This window comes from Lepisma saccharinum, chromosome 26 (assembly GCF_977018435.1).
Source record: "Lepisma saccharinum chromosome 26, izLepSacc3.1, whole genome shotgun sequence".
NCBI lineage: Eukaryota > Metazoa > Arthropoda > Insecta > Zygentoma > Lepismatidae > Lepisma > Lepisma saccharinum.
Genome location: NC_139254.1, coordinates 6,945,333 through 6,964,106, shown reverse-complemented (window position 1 = coordinate 6,964,106; position 18,774 = coordinate 6,945,333). Strand labels below are relative to the sequence as shown.

The 18,774-nt window shown below is 40.2% G+C and overlaps 1 protein-coding gene across 1 annotated transcript in view; it reads right to left on the bottom strand.

Annotated features, from left to right (window-relative positions):
- The window catches only part of LOC145979363 (uncharacterized), a 118,005-nt gene extending 102,321 nt beyond the window's left edge, over window positions 1–15,684 (bottom strand). The window contains exon 1 of the mRNA XM_083112227.1: window positions 15,576–15,684. Within this exon, the coding sequence (XP_082968353.1) occupies window positions 15,576–15,684 (109 nt within the window). The remainder of the gene's footprint in view (window positions 1–15,575) is intronic.
- Between the last annotated feature and the right edge of the window lie 3,090 nt (window positions 15,685–18,774).

The window sequence follows — 18,774 nt, the reverse complement described above, 5'->3', positions numbered from 1 at the left end:
GATCTCTGATGTTGACCACAATGTTCTGAAGGTTCTCGATTTGATTCAATTTCGAGCTCTTCTCGGTAAGATCGTTCACGATGATTCGCATCTCTGTAAACTGCGTGTGAAGGTCGGCGACGCTCTGCGAAGTGGGCAGCATCGACACCAGGGAAGCAAGTTCGTCTCGAATCTGTTCCACGTTCGCCGTTTCCGTTTCCAGTCGTTTCAGCATACGTGATATGTTCCTTTTCAAAGCGTGTAATTCTTTGGAGGTGGGGAGATTGGCCACTTTACTCTCGAGATCGCTCAACGAACTTTTGATGTCACTCGAATCGGATAGTGCCGTCACCGCCGTTTTCAATTTTTCCAAATCTTCGCTTGAAGGCACGCTCGTTCGTAACAATTCCAAGTCACCCTGTATGTTGTCCAGTACGTGATGAAAATGAGTAAGATTGGATTCGACGTTCAAATTTTCCAAATATTGGATCTTCTGCTGAACTGTGCTTAACGTGTCCTGAATACTCGTCAACACACTTGCTTCAGCGTGAATATTTTTAATTTCTTCGTTGATCAACTCCAGAGACGCCTGAAGCGTAGCAATGGTGGTTTGAATATGTTCGAAATCTTGATAAGCCTCCAATTGAATTTTTATGTTCGCGACGCTTTTACCGATGACCTGCAGTTCGTCCGACGATGGTAGGTTCGTCATTGTATCTTCCAAAGTCTGCAACTTGGATTTGATTTCTTCCAACGTGCCGGTGAATTCTTCTTGTAATTTAGAAACAACAACCTGCAAGCGTTCTATATCAATATCATTCACGACGGTTTGAAGTTCAGAGAAATTCTTTTCTATTGCGGAAGTTCGCTCTTCGATTTCGAGTTTCAATTTTTCCAAATCTTCATTTTTCGATTGAAATTGCTGTAATTTGGCCAAATCATTTTGAAGCGAATCCATGCTCAACTGTATATTTTGAATGTTGTCGTAAGAAGGTACGTCGACATAATTTTTTATCAATGTTTTCAGTTCGGAATCGATTTTCAGAATAGGATCGAGACATTGCGTTTGGAGCGTAGCGATCTCAGACTCTAAACTTTTGTTTAAGGTCTCCTGCAAAGCAATCAAATCAGTCCTCAACTTCTTAACTCGAATGTCCAACATGAGAATCTCTTCTGCATGGTCTACACGCTTGGTGTTGCCGAAAATGTCGTTAGGCATTTTTGGTTAACGGTTATTTATAATAGGATAGACGATTCGTAATTCTACGAAGAGAGGAATGAGTTTGTCGTAGTCTCCGAGGAGTTCCACGTACAGGTAATCTCCTGCGGAAACATCGTACGTAATGTTAGAAAGCATCTTGTCGTGCTTGATTCGAAAAATGTTCTTGCCGGTAGAAATTTTAATATTTTGCCCTTCGTTCTCCGGATTCATGGTGATTTGAAGTTTCCCGTCGATCGGAATCTCGTAGAAATATAAATTGTTATTAAAAACATAAAATATCTTGCCCACATCGTCATTTAGTTTCGTCCAGATACTATTGAGATGAATAACCAACAGACCATTGAGTTTAGATAACACGGAAGGTAAGAGGTTATTGGAATTTGGTTGTGCAGTGTCCATGATGCCTTGTTTACGGAAACCAAAAAGATTCATTGTCCCTGTTATTTAAATTAAATTTCTACATGAGGTGTCTTTTGTCATTCTTCAAAAACAGACGGAGGAAAAGAGGGGCCCTCGGGCGATGAAATTCAAAAGGCTCTCTAACATGTAATTATGTCATTATATTACGAGGAAGAAGAAAAAAGTAGGAGAGTTGAATTTTAATGAGCCTCGTGTTTAGAGCGAGCCTTAACGACATAATAACAAGTTTCAACTTTTCATCGCCTGAGGGCCCCTCTTTTCCTCCGTCTGTTTTTGAAGAATGGCAAAAGACACAGCGAACTTCATGGCTATGCGATTACAGTTAACACACGTCACATTTATCGCTTCCATTGCAGTGGCCCCACTCTCTCGTGTGGATTTGACAATCGAGAACACGTAACTTGTTGTCTTTTGCATCCAATGCGACCTTGGTTACGCGCGTCGTGTACAGCTCGTGTAATTTATTCGCAATGCGATGATCTGTGCTGAGTTTTCTTTCACCTTGAAACAGGCATTCTTTGTAGTCTTGCATGTTGAATTTGCTGGTACTTATTTTTCCTACCCCTTTCGCTTTCTTGATCTCTTTCTTATCTGCAATCTTGACGCAGTACATTTTGGCACGAAGCCCCGCAAATTCGCTGATGTAATTACCAGCCGCTTCGTCTTTGAACTTTCCTATGGTCATTTTGTTTTCCGTCGAATGCAGGTGATGGCCTGATGGTAAGTTACTGAAATCAAACAGATGCTTCATCTTAGTCAGATCATGTTCGAGGCTTGGTGTTTGGATTAGAAAAATGAAGCTATCCGTGTCAATGTAACATATTTGGATGTTATCTCCATAAAAAGGTTGAAACTGGTCGTAGTACGATTGGTACATGTGCAATTTTGATAGTTCAAGGACGGTGGCACCTATGGCAATCGGCTTGTTGAGCATCACTTGCTTCTTGTTCTTCTCGACGAATACTAGATTCTCGTCGAAAATAGTGAAGTTTTTGAAGTAGGGTGACGCGACAATCTTTTCGAATTTCTTTTCGTCCGTGACCAACGTTGCGTCGATGTAATTACGCACGTTCTCCATCGTCTTGCCGTAGATGGCGTTATTGAACAGTTTGTACAGATCCTTGTCTGCAGGCGATGTCGATTGCGCTCTGCATCGTGTGTTCTCGGCTATGTAGGGTTCCAGCCACCTACTCTGCCTAAATTTCAATCCTCTGTGTATTTTCTTCAGCTGCAAGCCGTGACGCACGTAAAATTGGAGGAGTCGGTAGTGCAGAACGTAATTCGTCTTGTTCTCCATGCTTAGTATGAGTTTTGGCTCCGATGATCCTCCAGGTGGCTTCTCTTTGGTGGGGGCCAGGGCCAATCCGTGATGTTTCTTGTGCAGCGTTTCGGGATAATCGAGATCCACTTCCAAGAAACAGCCCCATTCGCTATCTTCGCTCCAGTTGAGAAGAAAATCCTCGGAGGAGAGTTCCTCTTCGGTCATCCACGCGTAGTCGCCGATGGGAAGACACTGGGACATGGAGTGGCCATACAGGTTGTTGACATCCCAGTAGACGATGTAAGTGTTGGACTTCGATGCATCGTAACCTGGCGTACCAGGATTATTTGCCTGAGCATGCTTTCGGGGACATTGGACGATGCCACCGCGTATCGCACTCTCCATGAAGGCATACTGTTCCTTCTCTGCGATGAGCCCCAGTTCCACGTTGGTGTATTTCAGCATCGATTCCCAAGTCAATCCCGGCGTCGTGAAGAAATACGCAGGATCCAACTTGTAGATCGAGATGCATCTCTTGCGAAACAACTCGAAAATGTCCATGAGGAGAGTCACGTCCAATTTCAAATACAGGTCGTGATAATCACGAAAAGTTTGGCAATTGAAGGCCGTCCACACACTACGAGCGTGTTCGTAGTCCTCTTCGGAACAGACGTCCTCCGTGAGATGAGAATAAAATGCCTCCCGGGGTGGAAGTTCCGTCTCGTCAAATTTGTCAAAATCGTTGACGTACTCGTAGGGGTAGACACCCTTGCGACGCAACAGATTCAAATTTTCATCTCCTCCCGAAGAACACTTTTGCTTGGTGGCCACAAGATCTTCGTCGCCGAGTTGAGCTGCAAGAGTGGCGAGGCTGGAGGACAGGAAATTGTACGAATCCAGGATTCTAACTTCCACACTTCCTCCTTCTTCGAGAGGGATCCACACTCTCATCGCGATGTACTTCTCGCTCGTTCTCGGAATGATGCTGATTCGAGAAGTTATGTTGTAGAGCTCTTTGACGAACAGATGCGTATCGTACTTCTCCGTGTAGTGCAGAAACACGGCAACAAAATGCGACTCCTTAATCTTGAGATTGCACAAATTACAGATTGTGTTCAGGAATAATCCATTCTGGTGGTCATGGTGCACGACCTTGTGATTTTCGGGGGTGAAAGCCTGGTCACACTCCGCGCATCTTGTCGCCGTGTCATGTCTCTGTTGTTGTTCTGTTGTGAGGGCAGGTGGAGAAACATAAGAGCCTTTCAGGCTGGGTGCAAGTTCTCTCGCGCATTCCGCTATCTTCTTAACAAAATGTTTTGCCGCATCGGGTCCGCAATACAAGATGACATCATTCAATTTTTCTCCGTAGATGGAGAAACTGCAAGGCTCGTGATGAAACATTTGGATCGTGCTTGAGGTAGAGGGATCAGGGTCGCAAGACGTCATGGGAACTTGGAAGCTTTCAAAGTCGGCGTAAAGGATAGCGGGATGGTGGAGAAGAGCCTGGTGTTTCTGAAATTTCATCTTGGTTCCGGGTTCCGGCATGACATCTTCGGGTTCTGCATTCATGGAGCCAAAACACTTGTGCTGTTCTTTCGTCTTCTTTCCCACGCGAAAAATTCTCAAACACCGATCGCAAATGTCGATCTTATCGTGATTCTTGCTCATCTGTCTTCCTACTAATCGTGAGAAATTCCGTATCAAACTGTAACGGCCATCTACGAGCAAGAGTCGAATTACATTATTCTGGCTTCTCGCAGGTCTTAACACACGAATGTTGTCGCAATCGTCAACCCCAAACACAGAAATATCGAGATCTTCTCCTTTTTCCTCTCTATAGTTTTTTAAAAATTGATTGATTTTATTCAGGGGCATGGGATAGGAAATTCCTCTCATCATATTCTCGTATCCCCCCCTCGTATCCTCTGTAATTGGACAGGCGTTGTGGGTTAACATTATTAGCTGGGTGTAATGCGGCGATGACAGACCATAGGAAACTCTTCTGATCATTACTTTGTATGTTTAACACTGCATTTTGCTTTTTTTTTGTTTGTTTGTTTTTTTGAGCGCTGCGTAAGGGGTTGAAGTTGCACACTCGAAGCTCTAACACGTGGTTGTGACCGCAAAGACTCCACCCACTTCCTCTACCTTCAAACTCTTCTTGTTTTTGTGTCAAGTGCTCAAATAGCCGTGTCACTATCTCGTCAAGATTCTCGTTATTGTCATCGTGTAAGCTTTCACACCCTACGTAAAAGCTAAAAGTACTTGACTCGGACGAGACAACTTTCTCATACAGCAAGGTCAAGACGAGATGAATTTTAATTGCAACATTGACGAGGCAATCACGTAATTTATCGACTACCAGAGATTTCACGTTGTCGAGGAAGATGCTCGAGTCATACTTTTCATTGCTTCCAGATTTATAGGTCATGATGCGTGCACTTTTATTCAAAGCACCGCATTCATGCCCATCAGTGCGAGATTTCTTTGCCGGCGAGACTACAACATCATGATCCGGTCGACGACATTTTTTCAAATGCCTGGCAATATTACGTTTAGAAATTAATATTCCGCAGTTGCGACATGCCACTTTAACGCAAAGACCGGAGGGACCTGGTTGCGATTCCATTTTTTCTCTCTGTTATTTATATATATACAGAGACATTTTTTGGGGGGTTGTGGTAATGGTAGTGGAAAGCGCACTGAAACAGAAGGAAAAAAAGTTGAAAAATGCTAGATATTTTTTCCTTCCACATATATATTAGACGCAAACAGTATGTATGTATGTATGTGTGTGTGCACTGTTGTAGGGGGTTAAAAATATATACGACATGTAAGTGTGTGTCAATTTTTATGACTCCTCTGAATATGTGTGTGTCAGACGCAAAACAAAAATATTAATATATCATGAAAATAAAAACTTACCTTTCAAGAGAGGTGGAGAGAGACTTCAAAATAAAAACTTGTAGCTCACTAAAACTTCCACGATGATATATATGTATACTGCCAGATAAACAATTAAGAATACTGAACTGCCACGATTGACGTTCACCTTTCAAGAGAGATAGAGAAACTTCAAAATAAAACTTGTAGCTCACTAAAACTTCCACGATGATATATATATATACTACCAGATAAACAATTAAGAATACTGAACTGCCACGATTGACGTTCACTATGATAATGACGTACAAAAAAACTGGTAGGTTATATAGGAACTCCTCTCCTTTTTTCTCCTTCTCTCCTTCCTACTCCACGCAACTCTCTTTGGTGAAAACACAATGAGCGCTATAGTCAATGTCCTAGCAAATAAAACCCTTGTTGATTGATTTATTTATGTTATATTTTTTTTCAACAAAAGATTTTGTGATGCGCACAATATCCTGTGGGGACAAATAACAATAAACGGGACGTTGATAGTTCCACCCATGTATGTATTGTCGATCATTTCCCCTCGGCCTCTATTCCACGCCCCGTCAGGGTGTGGTGTGTGAAACAAACGATTCCCAGTATAAAACTCAAAAAGCGAAAGTTGCTGCTGTGTTTGCTTCCGTCATATTCCCCTCTGATTCTATTGTTATCGGGGATGTGATGGATTCTTCATTCAGAACCGTGGGAAAGCTGAAAAAAAATAAAATCTCTTCGGGCGAAAGAGGATGCAAGATGAATGGGTTCGGGGAGGGGTTGCTGTGGATAGTTTGGTCCGTGATGAAAATGTTACATTGGGCGACGAAACACAATTGCTCCACAGTGGGACAGGAAAAATTCTACCGAGCGTCGCTATCCACGCGAACATTAGAAATTGCCTGAATGCCTTGGGGGCTTGGCATAGGATTATTGATTTTCGTTTTAGAGAATAATCTATGTAAGATTCTAGCATTGAGAACGAACAACGTTGATTGAATTTTGACAATATTCGCAGTACAAATCTAAACTCGTGATGATTTCGTCGCCACCATGCACCCCCCCCCCCCCGGCGAGGTTATAGGGGCCAGGCATCCTAAAAAACAACAATTATTATTTGTTTGTTTGTTTGTGTTACAATACATAAGCGCGCACGTATGTGTGTGGCACATCGTTCCCTCCCCGAGAGAGAGGTTTACGTAGGTCGCAATATATAAACATTTGGTCCCGGACTTGGAAAATTACGATAAAATACACTCATCTTTCAAAAATAAGAGAATAAGAGAATAAGAAAATGAGAAGATGAGAGCGCGCGCGTGTGTATATGCCACATCTTTCCCCCCCCCCCCCGAGAGAAAAGTTTACGAAGATCACTATATATAAACATTTGGCCCCCTTGATTCCAGCACTCCAACTTCATCTCTAATGTTGACGACAATGTTCTAAAGCTAGAGAGAATAAGAAAATGAGAGAATGAGAGGATGAGAAAATAAGAGGATAAGAAGAGAGGTTTACGAAGATCACGATCTACAAACATTTGGTCCTTAAAAGATGAGAAGATGAGAAGATGAGAAAATGAGAAAATAAAAAGATGAGAAGATGAGAAAATAAGAAGATGAGAAGATGAGAAAATGAGAAGATGAGAAAATGAGAAAATGAGAAAATGAGAAAATGAGAAGATGAGAAGAGGAGAGGAGGAGAAGAGGAGAGCTCCTCTTTCACTCATCACTGCCTTTTTGCACCCGTGAAACGTCGTCAGCGTAATAAATGAGGCGCGAAACGGGGAGAGAAAGTGAGTTTTTCAACTTTTTGTGGTCGTTTAGTCAAGAAATCAGAGTTGTGGTCAAATGCACATTTTCTATCTACTCCGGTAAAATGGATCCTGGACCGAATTTAAATTCATTAGGGGAAAAAAGGTTCCTGGACCGTATTTAAATTCATCCAGATAAAAGGTTCTTGGACCGAATTGAAATACTTCACAGATAAAACTGTTCCTTACGGTCCAGAATCCATTTACGCTTGCTGAATTTCTCTTCTGGACCGGAATTAAATTTATTTAAAATTCCTGGACCTTTAACAACCCTGTAATATTGTGATAATAGCAACATAAAACAACATGTCAAGTTCTTTAACTTACTTATTTCATGAAAGAAGGTGCCAAAATGAAGTTTCTAGGGTTTAAATAACTTCTTACATCATAACCCTATTTTCAGTACTGTATTATAACAGGAGTGCAAGTCTGTATGGCAGACGGTTGCGTGAAATCACGTAACAGTGTTCGAATATAAACAATTGTTTCTCGACGAAACGAATGTAAACCTTTTGAATGATAACACAGTTAAGCCTTGACTCCATGTTCATAAAACATTAAAATTCTGACCCGGGCAAAATATATAGTATAAAAAATATAAACACTAAAATCGTAACGTTTCCACCTTCAGACGAAGCTTCACAATAAATTGATGAAAGATACAAAACATCATCTTCTTTTTAGTGTTTATATTGTTTATACTATAAATTTTTGCCTTGGTCTGTATTTTAATGTTTTATCTTTTGAATGAGCAGCGCCAACTTATATGGTTCCGTGGAATCCTTACCCACCCAATAATTTGCTATGTTATTATTATTAATTAGTTATGGTGATTCGTGATGGATTAATCATTGAAACCAGGAAATAACAGACTTGAACAGAACCCTTGGGAAAAATTCCCTCCCTAGAAATCTACAAATTTCCCTCCCACGTTATAAATACTCTGCAAAATTTCCCTTTCGCGAAAATTCCCATTAAATTTCCCTCCGCTGATGGGTTTGCCTTGCATATTGCAACACTGTATTTATATTACGCGACACAAAAGACAATCCAGCGCTCACCTTGTTGAAGAGACGAAGATCTAAGGTTTTGCCCGGACTGAAACTTCTTCCCCAAGACACCTGTCACTTGAAGCTTATCATAATTAATTGGGCTAGGCGACAACCCACGCTCGTTTCTTGCAATTTTAACCTCGTTTGCCTCCAGAATTTCCCTCCAAGCACCTTCATCTTCTTGTCAACACCAACCCCCTACTTATTACCATCCGGTAACGTCGATGACACCTCTCCTCAAACCATCACCCGAGACGACGACAATGGAACTTCCCAGCAAGTATAATTGCCGTTAATTCGTGAATAACGAAACATTATTAAATAAGGAACGATCTATTACGCTCACAGAGGAACAAGCAAGATGCTCTTAGTAATATTAGTAACTCAAATTTCCCTCCACCGAGTTCTGGAGCTTTGTAGAATGAAACTGATTTCCATTTCCTGTGCATGTGCACTGAGGATATTTTCCTGTGCATATGAGGTCTGACAATTAAGTTCGCGAACTGGTCCTGGAAAATGTGCTACATGCTCAATTGCTGAATATCACTACGTTCACTTTCAAAGTACTCCCCCTTGGAAAGCTATGAACCAACGTTAGCGCCTAGTTCACCCTTCAATTTTGGAACACCTTTTCTGTAATGGTCATCCGAGCTATCGTCATATTACCCCATTCGGATGTCCTGAATGTCATCCAAATCTCTTCCATTCAATGTTTCCTTCAAGTTCGGGTAAAGAAAAAAGTCATTGGGTCAGGTCGGAAAAGGTGTTTACTGACTAAAACCTTACCTCACAGACAGTGCCGTGTGAGCTGGTACATTGTCATGCTGCAAGAGCCACGAGTTGGCGAAAAGTTCAGGTCGGGTTCATCTAACTTTTTCACGCAGCCTTTCATCACTTCCAATTTGTAAACTTGGTTAACTGTTTGTCCAGTTGGTACAAATTCATAATGAATAATCTCTCTGATTTGAAGAAAAGGTTAGTAACAACGTATTGACTTTTTATTTGGACTGACGGAACTCTTTTGGTCGTGTAATAATGGCTGAGTTCCATTATGAACTCTGATGCTATGTGTCAATGTCGTATTGGTACACCCATGAAGGAAGATCTTGATTGACTGCATAGTATACGAGTGAAGAAAATCAAATTATATAGTATAAGATGTTTTAAATAAGAATTTCAATTAATGAAATTTATGTGTAAAAAAATTGAATAGTCCGACAGCTATTTCGCCGATTTTAATTACGTAATTTGGATTAATTGCAAAACTGATTAATGACGTAGGCAAGCATGCCAACCAAACTATTTAATATTTCAACGATACTCAACGCCGGTAAAGCAAAGGATTAATGGCAAAATAAATAATTTTGTTATGAAGACAAGAGCATACAAAAAAGTAGCTTGAAAACTGAAGAACGGACTCTACAGGATTAACTATGTAAGAGACTCAAGGTCCGCCCCGTCATTTCCTAGTAATCCAGTAGTCCCGGGTTCGTTACCCAGTGGAGGCACATCCACATAGTGATTCGGATCCCATTTTAAACTGTAGGTCCAGCCCCGTTTAGCCTTCTCGTGCATCAAGTGGACTCCAAACAAAAACGAGCACTAGAGACTCAGAATGAACTGAAAACCCACGAAGTTATAAACCGGAAATGACGAATGCGATGGGAAATGAACGCGAGATTTTTTCCTTTCCCGAACAGCCCAAACCTTTTACAACAGGACCTCCAACTTAACCCACCCTCTCCCTAACCCATGGGACATTGAAAACCGTATTTAGCATTCCATTAGTTTGTAAACCCTTCGTTTCCCCATCACATATAAACTCCAGAGGAATTTCAGTGAAATGCATGATTTAGCGGAACCGAGATGTGCAGGGCCGTGTGTAACCACTGCGAGAAACAGCCTCCCTCAGGGCCCGCATTACGTCTCCCGTCTGGAATGAAATATTCGCATCTGCAGGCAGAAATTTCAACCGCACGGTGATGTCCCAAGGGGATAATAGAGATTTTTTTAGTTAGCAGCGACGGCAGTGCCATCTAACAACCGCGTATGGCAACTTTCCTCAAAGGTGATGTTTTCTTGTGGAATTCTACTTTGTACGGAAATCATAAGTAATATTCATACAGTTTCTGAATAATTTATTATCTGGTCCAAGCTTTATGCATAGCGGGTTGTCCCACAGGACATCCTTTCGTTGACAAGTTGGTGCGGTGCAGTGTGATATGTTAGCAACAATTTATAAGAAAATCTGGATTCGTTAAGTAATAGTTAGTTAGCCAGAGTTATTAAACTACTGCTTCTAATGCGGTTAAAGTTAACCCCGCTCCTAACCCTCCAAAACCGAGACCATTTTGAAATATATCGGTACAATTTGTTAGCACTTCTCTTTCAATTCTTGTAACTTGAATTGTTTAAAAGCAACTGAACGTGACGGTGGATAATTTGCAGAAACGCAGCCGGTAAGGATCGAGGATGGAGGGGGCACTTGCCCCTCATGGAATAAGGAAGAATGGTCTAGTTATTATCCCCTTCTCCCACTCATGTGTATTTTCTAGATTTCGTCTTAGCATATCTTTGTTTTTCTTGCTTCCTCCCACTATTCCTATTTACTCAATTTTGTATGTTTCTCTATCATTTTTGTCTAATGTTCTTCTTTCCTCTCTATGTCGATCTTCTTTCATCTCTTTCTCTTTCTCTCTCTCCCCCTCGAATTCCCTGTCTCTCTCTATCTCTAACTTATTTGTATATCTCTTCCTATTTCTGTCTTTCAACGGTTTCTATTTGACATATCATTTTATCTACGTGCCCTGAAACGTTTCACCTTGACGACGATACGCAATCATGACATCACATCAGTGATGTGCCGTAGACTATAAGTTTACGTCTACATGCGTTGTCTACACGTAATCTACGGGTAGATTACATTGAGTTGTAGTTTACATACACTACGTAAACAATCTAAAGTGCATTAAAATTAATTTTCAAGGGTTTCATCAAAGGAAAGTGACATTTTCAACTATATTGGTTCCTAACGAAATGAAAAGAACCCTATTTACAACAACATTTCTCTTCTCTTCTATTATCAACTATGAAAGAAGATAAATAGTATGCAAAAAACAACAACAGATGGCAGTCGTGAGGCAAGAGTGGTCTTTTCCCCATGAAACACTAGAATCTTTCCTATGTTAGGTTTCTTCCTGGGTGAGAAATTGTTCTAATTTGGAAGAAAGAGTATGAAAAGTTCTCCTCACACATCAGCAACTGATACGGAGTATGATTTTCTTTTAATTCCACGGCGCTCTTTGTTAAATTATCACCTTTCGCCATGTTGTTTACATAGATTACGTAATCTACGTGTATAAAATAGTCTACGTGTAGAATGTAGACTATCGTTGTTTACGCGTAGACGCACATCACTGCATCACATGGATTTCGACCGTCTCAATATCAGAGTTGATCTCCGTTCTGAAGGTTTCATGTTCAAATGCTGGCCTCGTACGTGTCTGTTTTCTTAATCGCACTTCAGTTCTATCTACTCATCAGTCAGTATCTCTCTCTATCTTTCTCTCTCTCTCTCTCTCTCACACACACACACACACACACACGGAGTCTCACAAACAGACGAAAGAAGACTTTAGGAAGATAGAAAATGTGAGATGGAAATAATGGTTGAAGATGAGATAAAGAAAGAGGAAGACCGAGACAGAGGGGGAGAGAGAAAAAATAAAGAGAGAAGAACACGCACGAAGGCAAAGAGAAAGAAATAGGAAAGCTAGAGAAGGAGTAGGAAAGGAATGAAGAAGCGCTAGAGGGAAAGAGAGAGAGAGAAACAAAGAGAGAGGCGGAGAAAGAAGGAAGAGGAGCAGCAGACGATCGATACAGAGAATCAATAAAGAAGAAACATAAAATGGAAGAGAAAACGTAGAACAAATCAATGATCAAGAAGAGAGGAAGTAAGCAGGAACGAAGAGGTTCTAATACTGAGAGAAAGAAGATCAGAAGTTAGAGAGAAGATACAAGAAACAGCAATAAACAAAATATTTACAATTAAAATGGAGGTATAGGGAGAAGTAGTAGGAAATTATTCCTATTCCAAGGGGGTTGGTAAGGTGTGGACACCCGTGTGTAAGAAAGCAGAAGTTATACATACACATACATTTCTGGTAACGTAATGAAACTTTAACATGCACAATATTTCTCTATGTAGTTACTATATACCCATGTGTATTACTAACCTCATCATCCTGAAACCACCATCTATAAATCAGTACAAGTTCGTTCAGTCTTTTACCCCACAACTTTGCATTAAACTTCCCAGATGCAACACTTAGGCCATATATTCTCCCTTCTCTCCGTATCTGTCGACAGCAGAGGCTTTCCAGAACAAGGAAAATGCGCGAGGAACAAAAAAGACGACTTGCCTTCCGAGATAAAGCCTGTTGTGGCTACCATAGTTGTCAGCACTAAAAAAATGTGTTCCACCTTCCCTCCACACCCACTCAATGTTCTAGGATATATAAATCAACCCTCAGTTTCCTTGCACGCGGTATTGGACACTCTAAGCTTCTTTTCTCAACATTTCAATTTCATCTGAGTACTCCCTCACCCTGTTTCGTTGCTCTGTTTTGTATATTTACTTCGCAGGATTTTCATAACCACTGGTTACGTATTCTGTTTTTAGTAGTCCTATATTTTATCACATTTTCCTGCAAATGGAGTTCTTTCTTTTCTGTAAAGGCATTCTGGGCCCCTCCCGGAAGCTACGCCACTGCTTGTCTACGTTTCTAGGTTAAACTTTAATTTAACGTTAAAACTGGCAATGAAAAATCTAATTTTCTCCTCTTTTTGTTAATATATTTCAGACAACATGTCGAATAGAGACAATATACTTTATTTTATAAATTCTTCATTTAATTATCTTTAATTTGGTCCAAAAACGAAGGTTCTATCACTATTCTATAAAAAGTTACACGCGTTTAAAGATTACACTACAAATTCTGACGGCGGCCATATTGATGACATCATATCTCCGCAACCCGCTACAGGATTCTTTGGGACTTTTTGTGGCAAGTACACTTCAAGTAGTACTACATATTCTAGCAACTTTCGTTTCATATTTTTGAATGTCCAGGTTTACCTCCAAATTGCCTAATTTGATTGTACTGGTACGGTAAGAATATAAGACCAAAGACGGTGGAAAACAAGCCGCCTGAACCAGCTTCGCGAAACGTATGTAATTTTCTAGTAGTTTAGCAGCAGCCCAACAGATGTCTCTATCTAAGGCCTTTTTCTTTCATCGTTGTAATACACTGCTAAAAACATTTGGGAAGAATGCATGAATGAACTCGTCTCCACGCGGAAGTTTTGTTATTGCAAGACATCTGCTTCGAACTGTTTTGAAACAGGTTTTAAGCAAAAAAACATGAAAAACATAAGTTGTCAATCTTGCCTGTTGCGCAGCTGGTCTTTCGCAGTAGCTGCGATCGTGAGCAGAATCTCCCTTGCGTCTAAAGAACAAGGCGTCAACCAATCACGTTTGAAGATTAGAGCCAATCACAAACAGCGTTCCGGGTTCTGCTTGGAAGTATTTTCGCGCTTCACCAGAGGTGGCAGCGCTGTACATGTAATACGCTTCGATATATGGAGTATTCGAGGCGTCTTGTTCCCTACACCTTTGGGTGAAACTTAGGATCTTGTAAATGAACACCAGATCAAGAGAAACAGATGGCGCTGATTTTTCAGATCTATTAAATGCTAAAAGAATCCACTCAAACTACTAGCGTTATACATTTTAAGAAGAAGAGAAGACGAACAATATTTTCTTCGTCTTTGGAATGTAAAAATACAATCACTTCAACGTGAAGGAAGATTGAATATAAATAGTTAACGAAATCCGTTGCATAAAATAACACGCTAGAATAGCAATTAAGGGGTATGTATGTAAGACATCAAGGGGGAAACCGAAAAATAATAATTCTTAACCCTATAAGTCATGATTTTTTTGATGAAATGAAAAAAAATATATTCTGTTTTCTAGTCAATATATACACATGAAAAAATGTTTAAAAAAATAAAGTGAAAAATGTTAATTATATGAACAATTTTCATAAATGTGACAAATGGCAACATCGTGCATTGAGTTGTGATTATTGTTCTTAGAATATACAAATTTCAACATAAAACATGTACAAATGAAGTTTTATTCGAAAAATAGTGAAAAATATTAATTTTATGTACAATTTCATGCATTGAGTTACTTTAAATTGCAACATTATACAGGGTTGTCCACGATAAACTGGCCAGCCTCATATCACTTGGTCTGAAACATAACTTTCTCCTAAAACCTAAGTTAATGTGCTCTAGAAACAAGAACATGAGCAGATACGGGGGAGGGGTGACGTGACGTGACGTGACCAGATGGGGAAAATAGTGGAATGAGCAAATGTAGATGAAATAATAGTTTGTGAATGTCTGACAAGATGAGGCAGTCTAGTTTTTTTATGCCCAACCCTATACATTTCGGATTAAAAGTTGTGTCCACGTCACTGTCGTCGAAATAAAGATCCAATTCGCTACCACTGGGGATTTCTAGTATAGTGCCAATGACCTCACACTCCCGTCGTCAACCACATATCGTATACGAGGGAGTGCTGAGAAGTATTGAGCCTTACCCAGAAAAAATTGAGCTATTTGGAGGGTGTAGTCGTCAATTATTCTATATGTAATGCTGCAAAAATCGACTTTCTATGATTTTAACTTCACTTGTTTTTCATGTCCAGTATGAAAAAGGCAGCACCTCAAGAAAAGCTCTCCAAAGACGTCATCCTGTTGCATGACAATGCCTCGCCACACACTGCAGGTGAAATAATGGCGACACAGACCTCCTTAGGCTTTCAAGTGTTGCCCCATCCACTCTATTCGCCTGACCTGGCTCCAACTGACTATTATCTGTTCCCCCATCTGATAAAACACCTACAGTGACAACGATTTGCAACATTATGACGCCCTTGGAGAGCTTTTCTGTAGGTGCTGCCATTTTCACTTTGAACCTGAAAACCTAAGGGAAGTTAAAATCATAGAAAGTCGATTTTTGCACCATTAGATATAGAAGAATTGACCAGTACACCCTGCAAATTTGAGCCTCCTAGCTAATTTTTTTTCTGGGCAAGGCTCAATACTTACCAGCCTCCCCTCGTATTGTCAACACTTTGCTCTATTGTCCTGGAACACACCTAACACACCGCTAGATAAAACTCCAATGTACAAGAAACTCCCACAACTACAAATCACGCGATGACACCACATCCGATGCTCACAGGAAGCAGTACAAATGTGCTACAATGCTTTACTTACTGTGGCTACAGTTGCTACTTCTTGTATCATGTTTGCCAATTGGCAACAAGTATATTGGAACTGTAAAAGACCCTGACTGCATAATTGTCATTTGGAAACAAGGTTATTATTGTAATCCAGTCACATAAAGTGAACTTGAAACTCAAATTATTTTGTGTATTTTATACGAAAGAAAAAAATGTCATTTTATTGTACATAAAAATTACTAAATAATACGTAAAATGACCATGACCTAGTCTAACGCGGTCACAGTACATTATTCTACATTATTGAGCCCTTAAGTTCAATTCATTACATCTAGTTCTACAAACGGCAAACTCATATTTCAGAGAATAAAATGAAGCCATACAACTCCCATCTAGCGATTATTTGACATAACTACGATGCAGTAAATTTGATGTAGCCAAATGGCAACGCCATGCACTGTAGGGGTCTCTTAAAACTGTGGAATAGTGAATTGTGAACAATTCTGCAAAATAATAACTATTAACTTCTCTCGAAAAACTGTAGGATAGTGAATGTGGACAATTCTTTTTTCAAAAATAGAACCGCAAAATAATAACAGTGAACTATTTTCCCGGGAGAAAACCGTAGATTGATAACTGTGGACTAATCTCTGGAAAACTAGAATAATAACTGTAGACTATTTTTCAGGAAAAGCATAGTATAGTAACTGTGGGCTATTCTTCTGGAAAGTCGTAGAATAAATAACAACTGTGGACTATTCTCTGGGAAATGTGTAGAATAGTCGCTGTGGACTATTCTTCGGGAAATGCGTAGAATAATAACTGTGGGCTATTCTTTGGGAAATGCATAGAATAATAACTCTGGCCTATTATTCGGGAAGTGTATGGAATGGTAACTGCGAACTATTCTTCGAAAAATGCGTGGACTATTCTTCGGAAAATTCTTCGAGAAATGCGTAGAATAATAACTGCGGACTATTCTCTGGGAAATGTGTAGAATAGTCGCTGTGGACTATTCTTCGAGAAATGCGTAGAATAATAACTGCGGACTATGCTTCGAGAAATGCGTAGAATAATAACTGCGGACTATTCTTCGAGAAATGCGTAGAATAATAACTGTGGACTATTCTTCGAGAAATGCGTATAGATTAGTAACTGCGGTCTCTTTTTCAATAAATGCGTTCATTAATAACTAAGGACTCTTCTTCAATAAATACGTAGACTATTCTTCGGGAAAGCTGTAAAATATTAACAGTTAGGGGAGGAATGGAGCTGTGTTATTCATAGACGGATCATGGTGCTTCTAGGCAGACGCAGACAAACAGAGAGAAATAGAGAGAGAAGGGGGAGAGAGAGAGAGAGAGAGAGAGAGAGAGAGAGAGAGAGAGAAAGGACGAAGTCACTGTCGGAACAAATTTAAGAGGAAACATGATATATTTCGACCTAGAAATTCAATATAGTCCTCGTGCTAGGCTCGCAGCGGATATGGATTTATCAGTCACGTGATGCATAGCAGACACCTCGGGGCTCAACCTAAGGAAAGGAGCATGAAGTGGCAGGATGCAATTGAAGATGGAGTGTCTCCTGTTTCCGGATCTCGCCCCAAATCTTCTGTCCGACTCTTGTATCCACGGCGAGGAATGCCCTCGAGCACGATTGCAGGAAATCGCATCTTCTCTTCAAGTTTAGCGAAACAAATATGTTAGTTTTCTTTCTTGATCGATTCACTAAAGTTGAAATTTCCTTACGGACCCCCTTGGCATTTTAGCATTGCTGGAAAGTTTATAAGCACCTTTTCATAACGCTCACCCCGTGACTTGGATTGTAAATCATAGCGATGCTGTGACGCCTGTATCCGATACAGTGTGTCTCACTCACTGTTTTACTTCGTATTTTTGCCACTTTTGGCTAATTGCGATCAGGATGACTGATGATATGATGAAGGGACACTCACAAAGAACAGGCCGGGATTCGAACCCGATACTTCTGACCAGGAATTATAAATGAATTCAGTTCCTATCCAGGAGGGAAAATCAGCAAGCGTAAATGGGTTCCGGACCGTAAGGAACCTTTTTTATCTGCAAAGTATTTCAATTCGGTCCAGGAACCTTTTCTCCCGTTCAATTTGAATACGGTCCAGGAACCTTTTCTCTGAATGAATTTAAATACGGTCCAGGAACCTTTTTTTTTCGAATGAATTTAAATTAGGTCCAAGAACCTTTTTTTCCGAATGAATTTAAAATCGGTCCAGGAACATTTTTTTCCGAATGAATTTAAATTCGGTCCAGGAACCTTTTTTCCGAATCAATTTAGATTCGGTCCAGGAACCTTTTTTCCGAATCAATTTAGATTCGGTCCAGGAACCTTTTTCCGAATGAATTTAAATTCGGTCCAGGAACCTTTTTTTTCGAATGAATTTAAATTCGGTCCAGGAACCTTTTTTTCCGAATGAATTTTAATTCGGTCCAGGAACCTCTTTTCCGAATCAATTTAAATTTGGTCCAGGAACCTTTTTTCCGAATGAATTTTAATTCTGTCCAGGAACCTTTTTTTCCGGATGAATTTTAATTCGGTCCAGGAACCTTTTTTCCCGATCAATTTAAAAACGGTCCAGGAACCTTTATTCCAGGATCAATTTTAATTCGGTCCAGGAACCTTTTTTCAATGAAACAATACGCAACTTGGACCGAATTTAGATTGAGGGAGAAAAAAGTTTCCGGTCCTGCAGCGGAACCCATTAGAATTTTTAGGTTCCTGGACCTTTAACAACCCGGCTTCTGACGTCGTAGCGCTGTGATAACCACTCC